Raw genomic sequence first — 22,553 nt, 5'->3', positions numbered from 1 at the left:
GCACTGTGTCCAACAAAGCATATGAAGCCATTACCCATACTTATAAACTCTACACCTATAACTAGTGAATAATTAAAAGAGGGAGAAGTGCCCTACCTGGCCTAATTTCTGTTGCATCTAATCTCCAAGATTGGCAAGAGTACAGGATCTGTAGAGTACCGACAAATCACAGTTGTCATTGCTAAGTACTACACTCTACAATTGAGACTTTTTTACCTAGCACTCCGGTGTTGGAAGGTGTCAGGTAATGGATGTTGCAATAGGCCATAACGCCACGGCTGCAACACATCCAACATTTTTTTGCAACTGAAACGTACAAGTTAACAAAAGCGTATAATTATCTCCTCCGATTCCCGCGTGGGGAATTTTGTTGCGTCATACCAAATGCAGTGCATTGGTGGTGCACCGCGTATATCCTACCCTTCAAGCGAACCTTACGTAAGCGTAAACGACAGATCCTGAACGCCGAAAAACCACGTCTGCTGTGTAAAAAGCTGCCGCAGATGTGGAGATTAAATAAGTCACAGAAGGGATGACCAGAACGCTACTCATGCGTGCTGAGTATCAACGTAACCATGGGAACCAAACTGCTGGAAACATTTGTATCATCTGGAACGGAACTGTAAATGCATCCCAATGGGATTTCTGGGAACTGTGGTCTCTAATCAGCATGGAGAGATTTATAACGCGGCAACCAAAATCAATACATACAAAGACCGATCAGGTGATTTAAAGTATATGGCGGTAGTACTGGTGTGGCGCCAAAATACAAAAAATAATAACAGAGTGCAGTTTGCCTAAAACTGAAAAATTCACGTGTGAATTACCATGTCATATCGAATGCGCACCCAGTGAAAACGTAGCTGTGCGGACCAGGTTCTAACTCACATTCATGCCATCTTGAACGTATAGATGATGCTGAAAAGGTAGATGGGAAACGGAGTCCATAGCAAGCATCCACAATGAGATAATTCTACATAGATCAAAGAGTCTAAAGGACATGATCATGCGAAGCTTAAACTACAAGAGATCAAGTAGCAGATACTCAAGTGTATATAATGTGGTCTGATCACAAAAATACCACTCTTGGTTCACCATGTACCTTACAACGTCTCTTTTCATCAATATTTTCGATATGTCCTGAACAATAGTAGTGATCATTCGACGTGCCCTCATCTAATTATTCCATGTGCACAGTATCATGTCTTAGATCAACTATCTTTGTATATATGCTTGTTCACGTAGCTCCGTGACATAGCACATTATGCATATGTTGTCGTTCCCAAGGTGTTCAACTACAAACGCCCAATCCACTCTTATACAACTAGTTGGCAATTCTGTACCGTACAAAGTGCCTAAACCCCATGATATGATATATGATCTGGCATTTATAATGCGCCTGTACACAAGGCGCCACAAGGCAAGGGAGGGGGAAAGAGAGGTTGTACAAAAAAACGATTTTACAAGGCCTAGTGATATGGAGATCGCACAAATGCAGGGGAGCGTAGAAGTGCCAGGGGAGGGAGGGTGGGAGGATGGGCAAGTGCAGGACAAGGAATCAACACAACAAGTAGTGCAGTCAACAGGTGGCAATTGCGGGTGTTGGAAGTGCAGAGAAAAGGTTGTCTAATAAGCGCGGAAAAGGGGACTGTAGGGTTACAGATACAGACCACAAGTGAGTGGGTTGCCAGGAGACAGTGCAGTTATGCAGCTGCACAGGCAAGGGACCTGGGCCCGAATTCAGTGGGTATCCAGGTGACCAGTGCATGGATCAGACAGGAGATCAGCAGGGGAGAGGAAGAGAGAAGGCCGAAGCACAGAGGAAGGTCTTGAGGTGCTTCTGGAAACCCGGGAATACGTTTCAGAGAGGCTGTTTCCGGAGGGAGGCACCAGCCGAAGAAAGAGATCTACCCCGAATTCATTCCTTGGAGAAGCAACACCCTCGGGGAGTTGGAGATGGAGGTGCGAAGAGCTCGAGTAGGAAGATATTTCCGTAGAAGAGAGAGTTGGAGGTATTGCGGTCCCAGGCCCCAGAAAGCCTTGTCTCCAATGCAGAGGGTCTTGAACTTGATTCTTGCCGCAGTCCTGTTCTGGATGAGCTGTAGAGGACGTAGAGTAGAGGCAGGCAGATTTAGAAAGAGGCTGTTGCAGTAGTTCAGCCTAGAGAGAACCTGAGCGCTGAAGACAGTGAGCTTCTGGGGGAAAGTAAGGAAATGAAGAATACCTCTGAGGAGGTACAGCTGGTAGTTAGACTTCTTAGAGATGTCAGAAACGTGGGGAGAGAAGGAGAGTATGGAGTCGAAGATCACCCGGAGGGTCTTAGCCTCACAGGTAGGAGCAAGAAGAGGGCCCAGAACGGGCGGCCAGTAGTAACAGGAAAGGAAGGTGCTGGTTAGCCGATGAGGAGGATCTCTGTTTTACTGGCATTAAGGCAGAGATCATTGGCGGCACACCACTCCTGGATTGCGGACAGACTATCCGGGATAGGAGAGGGAGAAGAGGTGGCTGAGGGGAGCCTGAAAGTGAGCCGAGTGTCATCCGCATAGCACTGAGAGTTGGAGCAGAGAGCAGCTATGCGGTGGACGAGAGGTGCCAGGTATTGGTTGAACATCCAGGGCGAAAGGTTAGACCCCTGGGTCTACCCAGAGGTAGAAATAGAAATAGAGGAGGGGAAGGGCCCAAGTTGGACCTGGAAGGGTCGGTCAGAGAGAAAGGAGGTCAGCCAGGCCAGGGCCTGATCAGTGATACCCAGGTTATCACAGAGCCGTTCAGCAGGATGGCATGGTTGACAGTATCAAAAGCAGAAGAGAGATAGAGTAGGATGTTACATGAATACATGAAAATGGTAGGATAAGGTGCTACTAGGTAATCCCCCCCCCCAACACTCCACATAAGAGGGTGTGTGCTGGACCTACAAAGAGAAAAGGTAAGTAAAGTCAATTTCACTTTACTATTCTTGGGAACAGTAGTTCACAAAAGAAAAAGGTATTTAAACCAGCTAAAGGATTTCTCTGTGACACTGCACTGAAGGTGCTGTGTGTCACCATACAAAAAGTAGATGCCTGTGGAGTTTGTCAGACTCCAAAAACAGTTAAAGCACAAAATCCACAACAGGTCAAAACACATGAGAGGTCTTACGCACTCCAGTGTTAAAATGAAAACGTCCTAAAGTCCAGCAAAAGAGCTGGGGGTCTCTAACGTTGAAGGGAATTGGCACAGAAATTAAAATGCGCCCTAACAACCAAAGTGCATGATCCAGGATGAACATTTTTTCAAAGTGATACATAAATATAATGGCGTATGCCGGGGCTATTGCTGACCCCATTGATGTCCCTGATGCTTGTGCATAGAAAATCACTGGATATCTGAAATTGTTGTGATAGAGAAAGATATTCACTAATTCTATGATGAATTGTTTGTTAGCTCTCACTTACTCGGAGTGAAGGAGCATCCGCTCTATGGCCTCAATCCCTTCGGTGTGAGGGATCGAGGTATAGAGACTACCCTGAGAAAAGTAGACAAGCAGATGATAAGGCAGTAATTTCCTTGAGACAATTAAGGAAATCAGTAGTATCCCTCAAATATGTACAAGGGATTGTAGTATGCTATCCACGTAAATGGCAAGAGGTTCAAAGGCACTATCTGTGCCCGCTACAATTGGTCTCAGTGGTGGTTGTGTCTGGTGTTTATAAATTTTGGGCAGTGTGTAGAAAACAGGAGTAATAGGGTAGCGATTAAGAAGATAATTTTTAGTTTTTTCACTTATCCAATCGTGCTCAAATGCTTTGACCACTGTTTAAACATCAATGTTTTAATCTCATTGATTGGGTCATGGTCAAGTGTACTGTACGTAGATTCATCACTCAAAAGTGTCATACAACCTTCGATAGAAGGATGTGTCCATCGCAATTATGGCACCCCCTTTGTCAGCAGCTTTAAGTTAACATTTCATCCCTAGCTAGTATTTCAACGTGTTCTAGTTGAGAATTCTTGATATTATATGGGGCTGTCCTTTGATAATTTTCAGTAGTTCTAATTCCACTTTCTTTTCAAACATATTGAGAACCGAATTTTGGATACGTTGGTCGAAAAAACGTTTGGGTCTCATTTCTAACCTGTCATCTACTTCCAGTGGTTCCTCCATTGGTGGTTGAATCTCAAAGAAAACTTTAAGGCGTATTTTGCGTAATCGTTTTTGTAAATTGATCTGCTCCCCAAATAGAGTGGTGTTACAGCTCGGCACAAAGGAGAGACCCTGATTGAGGGTATCCAGTTGGCCCCTTATAAGTGCTTTACTTGATATGTTAATGACTTTTGTCACTGATTACTTGTTTAGTGGTCTTTTTGCCTTGCCTTGCTTTCCTCTTACTCCTAAAAAAGGTTGTGATGCAAGAGTGGAAAGTGCAGCTCTGTTTACTCTCCCTATTACAAGGGCAATTTATGTTGACGATGTGGGAATATTAGTCAATGTTCCTGATCTAGGGTTGTCTGATGGAATCGGGTTGCCATAACTGTTGCTACGGCGATTATCTGATCCCGATTGTCCAGAATGTTGGTTAGGAAATCTACTCTGGCATCCCAGGATGAGAAGGGTAAGCAAATCAACTCCCAACTAGATCACACACCAATATAACCATCGCCTTACTTGGGAACCTCGAGGAAAGCAGGACTGGGACTCTGCTCCCAGGGTTTTAAGTGGGGGACGAAATTGAGGGGGGGGGCTCATTTGGGGGCATGGCTGGTATGATGAAAAGTATGGCATGAAAGGTACACAAACCATAGTAAAGTATGCAAACAAATATATGAGCATTTATAGATTTGTATACGTACTTTACTATGGTTTGTGTACTTTGCAAACCATCTTTTATAAATATAGAAATGTGTTGCATATTTCTATATTTATAAAAGATGGCTTGAAAACTACTCAAACCATAGTAAGGTGCGCACATAACATGGGATTTATAGATTTGTGTGTGTACCTTACTATGGTACTTTGCAAGCCATCTTTTATAAATATAGAAATATGTTGCATATTCCTATGTTAAAAGATGACTTGCATAGTACGGCGCGCACATAAATATATAAATGCTTACATTTATATATTTTTTTGCGTGCCCTACTATGGTTTGTGCACTCTTTGAGCCTTCTTTTTTAAAACAGAAATATGTAAAATATTTTGAGGTTTATAAAAGATGGCTTGAAAAGTACACAATTCAATCCATATTTTATAAACCTTTGACTATGGACAAAGAAGTCGGCAAAACTTTATAAAAGTTGGCTTGAATTGTTTACTGTCAAGCATCTTTTATAAACCTCGAAATATGTCACGCAGTCCCCTGGTTTGCAGAGGGTTAAATACGCATCAGTGACTGGCTGGCACTTCTGTCAGCTTTTCCAACTCAATGGTGGGCACATCTCCAGTCATGTCCGCAGCACTGGTTGGATAATGTGTCCCGCCATGATGGAGGTCAGACCAAGGCTAAGCCATAGTCCAATTGTACACATAGTTCCTCCACCTTTTCCTTCTCATGCCTTCCTGGGCATTTTATCTATCCCTCACCCCAACTATCTACCCCACTTTGCTCATCCCTGCCACTACTGAATGTTCTGCCATACGCCCCCTTGGCTCTGCCAGGCAAAAGCATTTCAAAGCTATGAACTATGGCAGTAGGCGCTATACAAATGCAAGATAACATAACATTTGTGAACGAGGGAGGGGAGGGGCACTGCTCCGGCACTTAAAGCAGCACAAATGCTCACTGCGGTAAAGACACTGACGAGGACATGGTCACTCACCGTGGCGGGGTCAGTTATGTTCTCCCAGACTCCTGATTCATTGTTCATGGTCCACTCTGGCACAGCCGATCCCTGGTGGCAGAGAAAGAAATGGATTAGTGATAACATACCCTCCCACCCTCTGCACTGAAGCCACACCTCACACTACTAGGGACCTGGTTCCTCCCCACACCAGCCAACTCAAGAACCTCAATGCTCAGAGCCAGCAAACCTCATTGAGACCCCTCCACACATGCCAGCATCACCATGACAACTGCACACCTCCCTGCACTCACAACCTCCGCACAGCTCCGGATATACTGAACCTGGTCCCCATCACCTCTAACATTAGGAACCCCTCTCCCCCGCAGCAAAACCCCCACACTACCCACTCTCTTGGCACAAGGTATACAGACGCCCTGGCCTGCCACACTTCCCTGGAACTGGACGCCATGCAACACCCATTTCCTTTGTTACTGCTGTGTAACTAGCGCCTAGAAACCCCCGGGCTTGGTGCGCTGCTATAATTGTCTACATAAACAAAAATGAAAAATCCCAACATAGAAACCAGGACCTCATCCATGGGCCCCAGCCCCTAAACCTCCCAACACCATGACTGCCCCAGCCCTCTCCAATACAGAAATCAAGAGCTCCCACATTGCCAGACCCTGGCACCCCCTAACATCAGGAAGAGTCCCCGAGGGTCCTCACACAAAGAAGCGGTACCCCCGCCACTCACAGCTCCCAAAAAGTGAAGGCGCCCGCCTGCTTGAACTAGGAGCCAGAATTCGCCTCCCTCTAAAAACAGAAACGGGGAGCCCAGCTCTAAGTAAGCCCCCCGCCTACCCCAAACTCACTGGACACACCTCGCAATAAAGCGCATCCCGCCCGCCCACTCCCATACCTCGCAAACCTCAGCATCACAAGGCCCTTCCCAGCCCCACAACACCCACTCGATTCCTCCTCACTCGACTTCAATAGGCAGCCCCCTTCACCCCCGCCCACTCCACCATTCAGCCAGCATCTGACACGTGCAAAGGGGGCATTTGGGCAACCCGACGCCCGACCCCCTCCCCCCTCACAACCCCATCCCCCTGTGGGCAGCACATGTTCAACAGGGACAAAAGGGACAGGAAAATAATCAAATGACAGTGGCAGATCTGTTCCCAGAGACAGAGCAGTCCCTCGGCTAAAATGTGAGTGTGGGGGAACACCCTCCACCCAACTCCAAACAAAGTGACCACTGTGGCTCCAGGTCCCCCCTCCCCGGATTGTGGCGCATGAACCCGCCGAGAGACTCCCCACGCCCATACAATTTGCCAATTCCGCCCTCTTCCCCAGACCTCCGTCCAATCTATCTTGACCTCGGCCCCCCTTTACCGGATCACCCCGCCCCCCTTCCCCCGACCAACCCTCCGTCCCCTTCCAGTCTGCCTTCCATTATCCACGAACCTTTCTTGCCTGCTCTGTCTCTGCACCGTCCTGCTCCTCTGGTGCTGCCTGCGCCTGTCATCTGCCTGCTCCATGCTCAGGTACCGGCGGTAGGAGCCGGAACCTGGGGGGAATCGGGAGGGGTGGCAGCGTTGGGGGGGGGGGGGGGGCTGCTCAAGAGGAAGCGGGAGCTGTGCTTGTGGGGTGGTGGCGCTCTGTGGGGGTGTGCTCGAGGACCCCTTTCTCTTCACTCTTCTGCCCCCTCCTTCTGCCCCCTCGTGTCCCTCCCCCACATCCACACCCACCCGCAATCCCAGAGCATCCTCCTACGAGTGCTGCCGTGCAAGGTGTGCCCACGTGTGTGGTGACTCACTCTGTGTGCGTCTGTCTACGAGTTTGCGTGTCCTTACGTATGTGCTGGTTAGTGTGTGTGTCTGACCATCTGTGTGTGTGTGTGCATTTCTGTAGCAACGTTTACACTAATGAACCGAATCGTCGCTGCCCTCTGGAGAGCCCCGAGAGCAGATGTGGGTCTGCAAGAGAGGGCCCGCGGCCACAAGAGAGAGAGGAGACGCAGGCAGGGCTAGAGCGAGAGAGAGAGGAAGCAGGGCCGACGGGCAGAATACCCGGTGCCTGAAACCAGTGCTGGAAATGGGGCTAGGGGGGCATAGTTAAATGTTAAACGTATTTATACTGTGCATCGTCACCAATGGAATTGGTCCCCAGGTGCTCAGGCGGATCTTTAAAACAAGAGGCGGGCGGGCTAGGTTAGTCGGGTGAAGGAGTAGGAAAGTGAGAAAAGTGGTGTGCTGTTGGCGGCTTCAGTTCGGTTTTCACAGTGCGCTGAGCTTTGGTGTGAGCATCGGACCGATGCGAGACCTTGTGTGATGTTGGTGCGGTTTATGTGTTCTTTGCTTGTTGGTGCGGTGTGGTGAAGTGTGTGCGGTTTGTTGGGCGAGAGATGGTTGTGTGGATTTTCGGGTGAGTTAGGTATGCAGAGGTTTGAGCTTGGGTTAGTAGGTTGTATATCCTAGGTCATTGCAGGACTTGTTCTATTTAACTAGCATTCCTGTATGTAAGCTTATTGTCACTTTCCTTACTTGTCCATCGTATTGTTGTGAGTGAGGCGTGGCGCATTCCCGGCTGTGTTGTGTTTGGACTTAGTTTGTTTGTTTATTTATATAGCACTCCCAACCCAAAGGTATGTCTAATCCCCCCTTCTAGTGTTGGGGTTGTAGATTAGCAGTCCCCTACTATCTATTTCTGTCCGTGGTCTGAAGGTCCAAGTGTGTACTTCGGGCCAGTGTGCTATAGGTGGTCATCCTTGTCCTTCCGTCCTGGTCTTGCTGTGTATTCAATCTTTAGTCTCGTCCTGTCATAGCTAGCGCTCAGTTTGTAAGCTTGGGTTGTTGTAGAATGTCTTCCTTAGCTTCTGTTTGTAGTTGATTATTTAGTGTGATCCGGGATCAGTTTCTTCACTCATCCTTGTTTCAACTATGAATATGCCCCTGTGGGCGTTCTTCCAAGTTATGCAGTGAAGAGCAGGATTTGAGGAGTTTTCTGAAGAGTAGGTGATTTCTTGTGTTACGTATATCCTTTCGTAGGTCGTTCCAGGTTTTTGGTGTGAAGTGAGAGAAAGAAGATCTTCCGAGTTTTCTTTTGTTGTATGGTTTCGGTTCCAAACGGATGTCGTTGATTGATCCGAGTGTCCTCGTTGGGTGATGTAGGCTTAATTTGTCTCTCAGGACCTCTGTGCCTCGGTTGTGGATTGCTCTGTGTGTGATGCACATTGATCTGAATTTGATTTGCTGGTTTATTGGTAGCCAATATTTGTTTTTAGCGCTGGTGTGATGTGTTCTCTTCGGGGTAGTTTGACGAGTAATCTGGCCGCTGTATTTTGTATGCTTTGTAGTTTTTTTTAGGAGTCTTTCAGGCATACCCAGGTACAGGCTATTGGCGTAATCATTTCTGGATATGACGAGAGCGATGACGGTAGAGGTTTTGATGGTTAATGACAGGAAAGATAGGATCCTTTTTACTGCTCGCAGGAGAAAGACAACAAACTTACTCTAGAGCCACAAGTAAACGCTCTACTCAAGAAATGCTTCTATCAGGACACCCAGGTTTTCTTTTTTACAGTCGACAATGGGGCTAGGGTTGTACCGAGTTCTCTTGGCCACGGGGTGTAGTGGCTGTCTCCTTTGTTTTTTGTGATGATCATTATTTCTGTTTTGCCTGGGTTGAGTTTGAGTTCATCCTGTTGTATATATCACAAAGGCAGTTCTCTAAGGTTGTGTTTCCTTTTTGAGTGTCTTGTATTTTGTAGACTATTTGTGTATCATCAGCGTAGTTGTAGCAGGTGAGGCCGTGTCTTTTGATGATTTTGATTAGTAGAGATAGGTAGATGTTGAATAATAACAGGGAGAAGGATGATCCTTGTGGTACTTCACAAGTGGGTTCTTTTGGGTCAGATTTGAAAGGTTTCATCCATATGGTCTCTGTGCTGTTTGTTAAGAGGGATTTGATCCACAGTAGGGTGTTGTCGGTTATTCCCAGTCCTTCCAATCTTGTGGTGAGGATTTCGTGGTTAACTGTGTCAAATGCTGCAGAGAGGTCTAGAAGTATCAAGGCAGTACTGTTGTCTGAGTCTGCGTTTGCTTCTAGGTCATCCCAAATTGAGAGGAGTGCTGATTCCGTTCCTCTCATTGGTCTGAAACCTACTTGTGCCTGGTCTAGTAGGCAGTGCTCTTCTACAAATTCTTGAGTTGTTTGGTATAGGTGCGTTTCAAGCAGTTTAGCTAGATACAGGATGTTCAAGATTGGTCTGTAATTGGAGAGGTCTTCTACATTCCCTACTGTATCTTTGAGTAGTGGCCTGAAGTGCGCGGATTTGAAGGATTGTGGTACTTTCCCTGTTGACATTGAGAGGTTTAGGACATTCCTGTGGTATTCCAAGGGTGTTCCTTGTTTAAGGATTGATTTATATATGTCCGGTGGACAGGGATCCGCAGGAGAACCTATTTTGTTGCTTTGGTTTACCAGTTTGACGAAAGGCTCCACTGATATTTCGGGGAAGCTTCGGAGTTTGTTTAGGTGTTCCTCGTAAGGGTAGGTGGGTTCTGTGGTCTGATTGCATGGTCTGTTTTGTATAGTTTGTTAGATGGTAATGATTTTGTTTTTTAAATGGTCTGCTGGGTCTTTGCATAGTTTAATTGATGGTATCGGCATGATGTTGCAGTCAGGTGGGTTTTTTATTTCATTTATGATTTTTAAGAGTTCCCTTTGGTTGTTTGGAAGATTCAGCTGTCCTAGTATTTCCTTTTTGCTTTTTCTATTTCCTTTTGTATGAGCAGATATGTTGTTGAAATTTCAGTTTATTTCCCCTGTCATTTTTGATCCTCCATTTGAGTTCTAGTGTTAGTTTTTTTCTTTTCATGGCGTAGCGGGGTGAACCATTTTGCCGTTTATCTTTTGCATGAAGGGGTGAAAGGTTTTTCTTTGGTGATTCCGTCGATCGTTGTTGTGATCCAGTTGTGGAGTAGGGCTTCTTTTTTGTCCAGGTGAGCTTCTTCCAAAGTTGTTGCTTGCGGTTTGCTGAGTTCCAGAAGTTCAGTTAGGTTGGAGTTTTTGATGGTTCTCCATTTTCTTTTCATGGAGATTGGTAGCTTGTCTTGTTGCTTGTTTATTGGGGCAGTCAGTGTGATTATGAAGGGAAAGATGAGGTGGTCGCTCCAGAGTAATTGAATTGGTGGTGCCGTGGTAATGAGTTTTTTATTGGCAAAGATTGCGTCAAGTGCATGCCCTGCCGTGTGGTTTGCTCCTTTGACTAGTTGTTGTAGATTCATTGCTGCTAGTTGACTGGTTAGGGATATTTGTGTGGCTGTAGTTTCTACATCGAACCAGATGTTGAAACCTGCGAGGACGATCAGATGATTATGCTCAATGGCTAGGTTGGAGATTGCTTCTGTGAAGGAGTCTACAAATATTGCATTGTAGGTTGGAGGTCTGTATATCAATATGAATTTCAGGTTTGTTTTGAGGTTTACTGATAGGCGTAGGATTAAGGATTTGCTTTTGTCGATGTTTAACGGGTCTTCCAGTTGATAGTTGGCAGACATGAGGCATTTTTTCAAAGACCCCCTAAATAAACAGTTACATGTTAGGAAATTATTAACACCAGAAAAAATCCTGGCAGAGGAGTATTTCGTATGAAGTTGAAAGCAAAGCATAATAGGGGGACACCCTTTAAACATACCAATCTTGAATGAATGTTTTCAGAATGCAGTCTTAACAAGCATTTCACATATACCTTTGCCAGTTGTTAAAGTGGTCTATCTAGTTGGTAAGTCTCCCTTTTGTTTTGAAGACCAGTGTTTGAATCCTGGCTCCATAAAAAAAACAAATTACGACTGTCAAAACCCCTGAAGGGTGGTACAACGTCGGATTTAGGAAAATCTGACCCATTGACCAGCACTGCCTCCTAACCTAACAGACAGGCTGCAAAATGTGCCAGAGGATCCACATCCTAAGCCCTTGAACAACTCCTCTCCGAATAACTCCTATGCCTGCACTACAGCGGTGAGTGAGCGTCGTCCCCATGACCGGAACAACAACAAAACCTGGAGCGGGGCGGGCCTTTGATGGACAGCATTTGATAGACAGCATGGGGCCCGAACCTTGGCCCAGGGCGAGACTAATAGATCCTTGCTAGGAGATTTAGCCCACTGCTTCTCGAAGACATAGGACATGAAGCCCCAGAGCCCAGCCGCGTGATAGGAAACAGGTGGTGTGTGACAGAGGGTAATCAAGTGTCTAAAAAAGTGAGGAAATATAGTGGAATTAGCAAACAGTGGATTCAAAGAGAGAGCCCAGAAGCAATGCCTGTTGGAGAGAGTGGATACAGGGGCTGGCAGTGAAAGCAGAATGGATATCTGACAGAGGTTGAATCAGGACCTGAGAGAGAGACAGATGAGTACGGCCTGTCCGAGAGGTCAGAATCAGAGCCTGGCAGAGAGAGTGGAATCAGGTGTGGCAGAGAGATGAATCTGAACCTGGCAGAGAAAGATTAATCAGAGCCTGCACAGGGCACGTAATCTGGGTCTTGCAGGGAATTAGGGTCTGAGAGAGATTAATTAGGGCCTCGCAGAGATGGCAGAATCCGTGCATGGGGGAAAGTGAGGAAAAGGAAAATGCCTCTGAGGAGGTGCAGCTGAAAGTGGGACTTCTTGGCAAGGTCAGTGATGTGAGGAGAGAAGGAGAGAGAGGAGTCAAATGTGACACCAAGGGGTTTTTGCCACACAGGAGGGTGAGGAGAGGGTGCCATGGTGGGCACTCAGCATGTGGGAGGGTAAGAGGAAGCAGTGGTCATAATGAGAAGGATTTCTGTCTTACTGGCATTAAGGCAGATATAATTAGAAGTGCATCTCGCCCGAATAGTAGATAGGCAGTCAGGAACAAGAGAGGAAGAGGAGGAGGTGAGCAGTGATGCTTGAAGGAGCGCTGCACGTTATCCGCATAACACTAGAAGTTAGGAGAGAAGGTAGAGATCAAATGGGCTAGTGGGGCCAGGTAGATGTTATAAAGCCAGGGCAAGAGGATAGAGCCCTGGGGGACACCGCAGGTGGAGAGTGAGATTGCATTGAGAAAAGGGCCCATTTGGACCTGGGAAGGTCGGTACGAGAGGAAGGAGGTCAACCAGTCCAGAGCCAGGACCATGCTCCAAGGGTATCACAGAGCCTATTAATCAGGGTGGCATGGTTGATCCTATCAAAGGCAGAGGAGAGGTCAAGGAGGATGAGAACAGAAGGAGAGCTGGGCTCGAGATTAGAGAGCAAGTCTTCATGTGTATTCAGGAGAGCAGTTTCCATGCCTCTGGCAGTTCTGAAGCCAGACTGGTAGCCGTGGAGACAACCAACAGATTTTGTGTTGTGGATGAGCTGGGAGATGACCAGCTTCTCCAAGAGTTTGCCCAGACAGGGGCTAATGGAGATAGTGGTAGTTTGCCAGACAGGAAGGGTTGGCAGAAGGCTTTTTGAGGAGAGGGTGCACATGTCCAGCGGTTATATGACCGCATTTGCACGTAGTTGCCAACTTGGTGCGATAGGGGTGGGAGGGGCTTTGAACAGGGGAAACATTGGCTAGCATGTACTGCATATACTAAAGTCAAGTAAGAAGGAGATTTAAACCTTCCAGTTGCATTCCAGTAGGCCAACACTGCCCCTACTCCACCCCTCTATAATCATCCAGGTTGTAGTAGCCCTCAAAAGGCAGAGCAAGACAACTAGGATGGGAGAACAAAATGCCATCCATCCTGCGAGTGTGTCAAACCTCAGAGCAAAGACTGTGCGTGTGCCTCCTACCTTGGAGCACAGTCTCATTAATTTGGTGCAAATCTCGCAAGTGGGTGCATGGGAATCCCATGCGTGTGTGTGGGCTGCAGACCCTGAATCACATGCTCACTTCTTCAGTGTGAAACTCTGGCCATGGCTCTTTGGGCAACGTTTCTGGATGGGTCTCACACCTTTAAACAGTGTGATATATTGAGTGGGCACCTCACTCATTGGAGCATAGTATACCCGTTGCTGGTAATCTTACAACTGAACGTACAGTTTCACTCTTGGTCATCTCAGTGACCCCATGTATATTAATGGAGTCAGTCTCCCATCTGGTAAGACAATTATATCTCTGTTAAAACACTCTGAATTCTCACTCCAGTTTTCTCGATCTATAGATCCATACCATATGCATTCATTGTGTGTGCAGGGGTGATAACTTGTGTCTGAGAGAGCTCATTCTTTCATTCAGGAGAGATAAAGGGGTAACAACCCCCTGTATATGGGATCAGGCTCATTTTGCCCCAGGGCCCTTCACTCCAGAATGAGTGAGCAGGTTTTAAGACCCTGCTGATTCTGCTATCCTACAGACTCGAGCCTTCTATCCCTTGCCCCATCGCGGCTTCCAACATTCTGAGCAGCAGCTTATGTACAGCAGGCAGCTCGGGACATGCCTGTTGCCAATTGAATGTAGCCAGATCTACTATTTAGACACTGGGAGAGTGCCATGAACCCACATTGGTGGTGAAGAAGCACTCAACATACAGAACACAATCGTATAGTGTTGCAGTCCTGCTGAGAAATGACAATTTGGTCTGTTTAAATGTAAAGCAGAGTGGCTGAGAAGTACACACACTGTGCCATTAAAAATAAAGCAGCTGTGGTGGGTGGAAGTGCTGCTTCGGTGGCATCAAGAGTATTCAATTCCCTGCGGGGTAGTTTTGGTAATTTCCTATTGAAGTATAGCAGCCCTATTGAGAAGTGCCATTAAAGGTGAAGCTGTCTAGTAGGCTTGATCAGTGCTGCCCCATAAAAGTTGTAGAAGCCTCTGTGAGAAGTGGCAGTACTGTCCCAACGGTGAGAAGTGTAGTATTTTCACATTAACTATGTTTAAGCACTTTGGGTTATTGAATAGTGCAGCTACATTCTGAGTAATTCCATCCCTTTAAATATATTAGCTCTTGTATAACCACGACAGTGCTGAGTTATTCTGATGATGATGATGATCTCAGACTTGCTCAATAGTTCTGGTTTACCATCATTAAATGTACTTCAGATCTTCAGAGTCTTGGGAGGATAGCTCAGGGGCAACGTGCTCGCCTTGGAAGCAAGACGATATGGAGCAACACAGGTTCGATCCCTCGGTCTGCGCTTAGAAACCTCTGGGTATTATGTGCATTATAAATAACCAATTAAAATAAATCTGCTGAGAAGTGCTGAGGCCTTGTCAATAAGAGTGTAGCAGCTCAACTGAGAAGTGCTGATGTTGTCCCATCAAAGGTATAGTAGCCCCACTAACATGAACTAGCATTGCCTCAACAAAAGCATAGCAGCCCCACTAAGATGAACTAGCATTGCCTCAACAAAAGCATAGTATTACAATTATAGAAGCCCTGTTGCCAAGAGGGGTGCACAGATGTACAAACACATCCATCCAAAAAAGATTTTTAGAGATTGAGGGACAGGCTTGCTTTGCATCTGTGCCTCCATTTTTAAAAATCGTGTACAAATACACCCAACCCAAAAAGATTTTAGAAATTGAGGGACAAACTTGCTATGCTTCTGTGCCTCCATTTCTAAAAATCGTTTTGGGGTGCACAGATGTACAAATACACCCAACCGAAAATGATTTTTAGAAATTGAGAGACAGACAGAATTTTTAAACATTGTTTTTTACCCGGCTTTCACCCGAGCCACCAGAGAGAGACACAGTATGGACGGAACAAAGGGCCATCCATACTGCATGTCTTCTCTCTGGCCGGGGGGTGCTCAGCCCCGACTTCATTCTGTCAGGGGGTGCCCGGGCCCCGGAGCACTCGCGCACTCGGCGCCCCTGAAAGTGTGAGACCTAGTGCTTGTACGTGTATATTGCCATTTTTGTGCATTTGTATGCCTGCTCTCCATTTTTCTGACCTTCTATCTGACATCCAGGATATGTGCCTGCTTGCTGTGCATTTGTATGCATGTTCTTTATATTTCTGATCCAGGGTACGTGCCTGCTTGCTATACATTTGAATGCATGTTTTCTATATTTCCGACATCCAGGGTATGTGCCTGCTTGCTGTGAATGTGTATGCATGCTCTCTATATTTCTGATCCAGGGTACGTGCTTGCTTGCTGTGTATTTGCATGCATGCTCTCTATATTTCTGATCCAGGGTACGTGCCTGCTTACCGTGTATTTGCATTCATGCGCTCTATATTTCTGATCCCGGGAACGTGCCTGCTTGCTATGCATCTATATGCATGCTCTCTATATTTCTGACATCCAGGGTATGTGCCTGCTTGCTGTGCATTTGTAGGCATGCTCTCTATATTTCTGATCCAGGGTATGTGCCTGCTTGCTGTGCATCTGTATGCCTGCTCTCTATATTTCTGATCCAGGTACGTGCCTGCTTGCTGTGCATTTGAATGCATGCTTTCTATATTTCTGAAATCCAGGGTATGTGCCTGCTTGCTCTGCATTTGTATGCATGCTCTCGCCATTTCTGATACAGGGTACGTGCCTGCTTGCTGTGCATTTGCATGCATGCTCTCTATATTTCGCATCGAGGGTACGTGCCTGCTTGCTATGCATTTGCATGTATGCTCGCTATATTTCTGATCCAGGGTATGTGCCAGCTTGCTGTGCATATGTATGCATGCTCTCACCATTTCTGATCCAAGGTATGTGCCTTCTTGCTGTGCATCTGTATGCCTGCTCTCTATATTTCTGATCCAGGTATGTGACTGCTTGCTGTGCATTTGTATTCATGCTCTCGCCATTTCTGATCCGGGGTACGTGCCTGCTCCCTGTGCATTTGCATGCATGCTCTCTATATTTCGCATCGAGGGTACGTGCCTGCTTGCTATGCATTTGCATGTATGCTCTCTATATTTCTGATCCAGGGTATGTGCCTGCTTGCTGTGCATATGTATGCATGCTCTCTAGATTTCTGATCCAGGGTATGCGCCTGCTTGCTATGCATCTGTATGCATGCTCCCTATATTTCTGACATCCAGGGTATGTGCCTGCTTGCTGTGTATTTGCATGTATGCTCTCTACATTTCTGATCCAGGGTATGTGAATGTTTGCTGTGCATTTGCATGCATGCTCTCTATATTTCTGATCCAGGGTACGTGCCTGCTTGCTATGCATCTGTATGCATGTTCTCTATATTTCTGACATCCAGGGTATGTGCGTGCTTGCTGTGCATTTGTATGAATGCTCTCACCATTTCTGATCCAGGGTACGGGCCTGCTTGCTATGCATCTGTATGCATGTTCTCTATATTTCTGACATCCAGGGTATGTGCCTGCTTGCTTAGCATTTGTAGGCATGCTCTCTATATTTCTGATCCAGGGTACGTGCCTGCTTGCTATGCATTTGAATGTATGCTTTCTATATTTCTGACATCTAGGGTATGTGCCTGCTTGCTGTGCATTTGTATGAATGCTCTCACCATTTCTGATCCAGGGTACGGGCCTGCTTGCTGTGCATTTGCATGCGTGCTCTCTATATTTCTGATCGAGGGTACGTGCCTGCTTGCTATGCATTTGCATGTATGCTCTCTATATTTCTGATCCAGGGTATGTGCCTGCTTGCTGTGCATAAGCATGCATGCTCTCTAGATTTCTGATCCAGGGTACGCGCCTGCTTGCTATGCATCTGTATGCCTGCTCTCTATATTTCTGACATCCAGCTTATGTGCCTTCTACATTTCTGATCCAGGGTACGTGCCTGCTTGCTGTGCATTTGCATGCATGCTCTCTATATTTCTGATCAAGGGTACGTGCCTGCTTGCTGTGCATTTGAATGAATGCTCTCACCATTTCTGATCCAGGGTACGGGCCTGCTTGCTGTGCATTTGCATGCATGCTCTCTATATTTCTGATCGAGGGTATGTGCCTGCTTGCTATGCATTTGCATGTATGCTCTCTATATTTCTGATCCAGGGTATGTGCCTGCTTGCTGTGCATAAGTATGCATGCTCTCTAGATTTCTGAGCCAGGGTACACGCCTGCTTGCTATGCATCTGTATGCCTGCTCTCTATATTTCTGACATCCAGCTTATGTGCCTTCTACATTTCTGATCCAGGGTACGTGCCTGCTTGCTGTGCATTTGCATGCATGCTCTCTATATTTCTGATCAAGGGTACGTGCCTGCTTGCTGTGCATTTGCATGCATGCTCTCTACATTTATGATCCAGGGTACATGCCTGTTTGCTGTGCATTTGGATGCCATCTCTCTAGATTTCTGATCCAGGGTACATGTCTGCTTGCTGTGCATTTTCATGCGTGCTCTCTATGTTTCTGATCCAGGGTACGTGCCTGTTGGCTGTGCATTTGTATGCATGCTTTCTATATTTCTGATCCAGGGTAGGAGACTGCTTGCTGTGCCTTTGCATGCATGCTCTCTATTTCTGATCGAGGGTACGTGCCTGCTTGCTATGTATTTGCATGTATGCACTCTATATTTCTGATCCAGGGTATGTGCCTGCTTGCTGTGCATAAGTATGCATGCTCTCTAGATTTCTGATCCAGGGTACGCGCATGCTTGCTATGCATCTGTATGCCTGCTCTCTATATTTCTGACATCCAGCTTATGTGCCTTCTACATTTCTGATCAAGGGTACGTGCCTGCTTGCTGTGCGTTTTCATGCGTGCTCTCTATGTTTCTGATCCAGGGTACGTGCCTGTTGGCTGTGCATTTGTATGCATGCTTTCTATATTTCTGATCCAGGGTAGGAGACTGCTTGCTGTGCCTTTGCATGCTCTCTAGATTACTGATCCAGGGTACATGTCTGCTTGCTGTGCATTTTCATGCGTGCTCTCTATGTTTCTGATCCAGGGTACGTGCCTGTTGGCTGTGCATTTGTATGCATGCTTTCTATATTTCTGATCCAGGGTAGGAGACTGCTTGCTGTGCATTTGCATGCATGCTCTCTATATTTATGATCCAGGGTACGTGCCTGTTTGCTGTGCATTTTCATGCATGCTCTCTATATTTCTGATCGAGGGTACGTGCCTGCTTGCTGTGCATTTGCATGCATGCTCTCTATATTTATGATCCAGGGTACGTGCCTGTTTGCTGTGCATTTGGATGCCTTCTCTCTAGATTTCTGATCCAGGGTACATGTCTGTTTGCTGTGCATTTTCATGCGTGCTCTCTATGTTCCTGATCCTGGGTACGTGCCTGCTTGCTGTGCATTTGTATGCATGCTTTCTATATTTCTGATCCAGGGTATGTGCCTGCTTGCTGTGCATAAGTATGCATGCTCTCTAGATTTCTGATCCAGGGTACGCGCCTGCTTGCTATGCATCTGTATGCCTGCTCTCTATATTTCTGACATCCAGCTTATGTGCCTTCTACATTTCTGATCCAGGGTACGTGCCTGCTTGCTTTGCATTTGCATGCATGCTCTCTATATTTCTGATCAAGGGTACGTGCCTGCTTGCTGTGCGTTTTCATGCGTGCTCTCTATGTTTCTGATCCAGGGTACGTGCCTGTTGGCTGTGCATTTGTATGCATGCTTTCTATATTTCTGATCCAGGGTAGGAGACTGCTTGCTGTGCCTTTGCATGCTCTCTAGATTACTGATCCAGGGTACATGTCTGCTTGCTGTGCATTTTCATGCGTGCTCTCTATGTTTCTGATCCAGGGTACGTGCCTGTTGGCTGTGCATTTGTATGCATGCTTTCTATATTTCTGATCCAGGGTAGGAGACTGCTTGCTGTGCATTTGCATGCATGCTCTCTATATTTATGATCCAGGGTACGTGCCTGTTTGCTGTGCATTTTCATGCATGCTCTCTATATTTCTGATCGAGGGTACGTGCCTGCTTGCTGTGCATTTGCATGCATGCTCTCTATATTTATGATCCAGGGTACGTGCCTGTTTGCTGTGCATTTGGATGCCTTCTCTCTAGATTTCTGATCCAGGGTACATGTCTGTTTGCTGTGCATTTTCATGCGTGCTCTCTATGTTCCTGATCCAGGGTACGTGCCTGCTTGCTGTGCATTTGTATGCATGCTTTCTATATTTCTGATCCAGGGTATGTGCCTGCTTGCTGTGCATAAGTATGCATGCTCTCTAGATTTCTGATCCAGGGTACGCGCCTGCTTGCTATGCATCTGTATGCCTGCTCTCTATATTTCTGACATCCAGCTTATGTGCCTTCTACATTTCTGATCCAGGGTACGTGCCTGCTTGCTGTGCATTTGCATGCATGCTCTCTATATTTCTGATCAAGGGTACGTGCCTGCTTGCTGTGCATTTTCATGCGTGCTCTCTATGTTCCTGATCCAGGGTACGTGCCTGCTTGCTGTGCATTTGTATGCATGCTTTCTATATTTCTGATCCAGGGTAGGAGACTGCTTGCTGTGCCTTTGCATGCATGCTTTCTACATTTCTGACCCATATCAGAATATGGGCAGAGCTGCAATACTACAGACTGTTACGTTGGTGGCTTGTACAAAGAGCCGAGGTTGAAGGGGAGTCGTGGTGGAAGAGAAGCAGAGGAAAGGAGATACCATAATACTATGTTATTTTGTTGCTTGTATTGCTCTTGACACTGTTGTTACTATTTCCATTTCTCCCCACGCAGGCTCTTGGGCTATATAGGTACATGGGATTATGTTGGTCTGGGGGATTCAAGCAGGCACACCCCATGTCTGTAGATAATGCCACCAGGTAAATTGGGATTTGCATGAATAGTGGGGAAAAAATCCCACCCGGATTTAGGAAAGAAATAAAGAAGCACACTACACCCAGGGGTGTATGGCAGCGGCATGGAGGGGACATTACCAACTATTCCCTAACTGGGCAGTGGAGAGAAAACCAAGACACTTCAGCGCTACAGCGACATTATAGTGATGTGTTATTTATATACCCCTTTACAGAGAACATATGACATACAATATCACCCAACCGAAGTTGGTACTCATTTATTGACCTTGGAAGGATGAAAGACTAGAACGTGGGACCTGCAGATCGCAGACAGATCGCAGCAGCGAGTGCTCAGCCCGCTCAGCTAGCTTACCCGTGATATGATGCTATATAAATAGGGAATTCTCCAGCTTTGCATGGAAGGAGAAACATGGTAGGGTTATAAGGCACAATAGTATTGGCCCTCTTGTGAACATTTATGGCTTATTCTATCTTGAGAGAGAAATTGTACCTCAGTTTATTAAAAACAAAATACGCCTTTAGACAAGTGCCACGTGCAATGACTTTTTGAACATTTTAATCACTGTGTATGAGAGCAAGAGAAGTGTCAACGTATCTTAATTAGCCCCAATAATAAGCCCTCCAAATGGCATCTGTAAGAATCATATTTCCCCATTTCCTGTTTTGCTTTAAAGCAAAGATCTGAGCTGCAGGGATTCTGTTGCAAAGTATCAATCCAAGACTTGGAAAATGAGGTTCCTGCGGTCAACTCCAAAGTGCAGTTGTACAATGTGACTGGTCTATTAGTGTACAAAAAAGGTTTGATGAAATGACACACCGAAGTACCTCTCCCACAAAAACTTCAATACAAATACTTAAAGTTCTGCAAACATAAGTGGTATATGTATGGGTATTTTCATGTGTTGCATACATACATTAATAGAAATAAATTGTACAACTTCTCAAACTAGAATTATTGAACAAATCACAATGAATCAGAAAAGTCAAAAAAGTATATCAATGCAATCAAGTGAACGCTTCAGCAAAGGATAAGAAACTGTCTTGTATAAATTAATCTATGTGTAGGTTTAACTAGAACAAATAAACTCGGCGGTCCTATAGTTGCAGAAATTCCCAATGCTCTTTAAATTCAACATATTGATGTTGCCTGGAAAAGAAATTCTGTTATTGCACTAGGCATTTCAGGATGTATGTTCTCCCTTTATCAGGTGTGGGACATCCTGAAACCCTAAAAAGAAAACATATTTTCAATATATTTAATATTGTTAGCTAATAGATTAATCTCATCTGGTGAGATCTATTAAGAGAAGAGTCATACCGCACTTGATGGGAAATGAAGTACAAGATTCCTTTATGTTGCAAGATTGAATTAAAGCAAACCAAGCCCAACTGTCTTCATGGGGCCGTTGTTATTCAACATGCTAAGAATCTAAAAGAAAAGAGTTCCAAAGTATTCTATTGTCTGTCTTGGATATTTGCTATATATAAAATATAGAGCTAGCCCTGAATGATGTCAGGAGGAACTTCCTTGGGGTGTGTGCTCACAATGGTCAGACACCAAGCGATGGCGGTGGGCAAATGAAAGCCCAGCAGTCGGAGAAAAAAACCGGATCGTAAAAACTCAAACCAGAAAAAAAAGAGGAGATTGGATTTCTGTATTTTAGTCTACTCATATAATTAGTCTTATGATCCCCCAAAAAATGCCCCAAAATTCTATATCTCACCTTCTGTGCCTGTGGTAATGTGTGGATCTGGATGAGGGACGGAAAGCCGCTTGGAGAGCGACCTCCCATTTCACATCCGGCTCAAAACTATATTCTGTTTGAGCACTGCCCTTGGTGCTGATATAAAATGTCGGGCAACTTGAAATTTGTCTGATTGTGTGCGAATGTTCGATTTATGCTCTGTCCAACGGGTCTGAGCTTTGCGTGTGGTCACTATTTTTTTATTTTCATTCTTGTTACGCGACACATGCCCAGAAAACGAAAACAAGACAAACAGAACATAATAATCTACTAGCTGGTAATATTAAATATATTGAAAATATGTTATCTTTTAAGGGAGCCAGGATGTCCCACACCTGACGAAGGGAGAACATACATGCTGAAACGCCTAGTGCAAAAACA

The 22,553-nt window shown here is 45.7% G+C and overlaps 1 protein-coding gene and 1 long non-coding RNA gene across 6 annotated transcripts in view; one reads left to right on the top strand and one right to left on the bottom strand.

The window, feature by feature from the left end:
- CBARP (CACN subunit beta associated regulatory protein) overlaps positions 1-22,553 on the bottom strand; it is a 200,992-nt gene that overhangs the window by 151,347 nt on the left and 27,092 nt on the right. The window contains exons 1-2 of one of the 5 annotated variants that reach the window (XM_069647220.1): positions 7,512-7,560; positions 5,797-5,868 (exon numbers count right to left, since the gene is read on the bottom strand). In XM_069647220.1, the coding sequence (XP_069503321.1) occupies positions 5,797-5,844 (48 nt within the window). In that variant the 5' untranslated portion in view covers positions 5,845-5,868; positions 7,512-7,560. Of the gene's footprint in view, positions 1-5,796; positions 5,869-6,514; positions 6,623-6,679; positions 6,715-7,227; positions 7,462-7,511; positions 7,561-22,553 lie in introns of those variants that run through there. The other 4 variants (XM_069647205.1, XM_069647230.1, XM_069647234.1 and 1 more) reach the window with 4 other exon arrangements.
- The window catches only part of LOC138569344 (uncharacterized), a 29,630-nt gene continuing 14,299 nt past the window's right edge, over positions 7,223-22,553 (top strand). Inside the window, exon 1 of the long non-coding RNA XR_011303216.1 lies at positions 7,223-7,307. This is a non-coding gene — a long non-coding RNA (uncharacterized lncRNA). The remainder of the gene's footprint in view (positions 7,308-22,553) is intronic.

This window comes from Ambystoma mexicanum, chromosome 1p, assembly GCF_040938575.1.
Source record: "Ambystoma mexicanum isolate Mex_15411 chromosome 1p, UKY_AmexF1_1, whole genome shotgun sequence".
Lineage (NCBI taxonomy): Eukaryota > Metazoa > Chordata > Amphibia > Caudata > Ambystomatidae > Ambystoma > Ambystoma mexicanum.
This window is presented reverse-complemented; position numbering and strand designations above follow the sequence as displayed.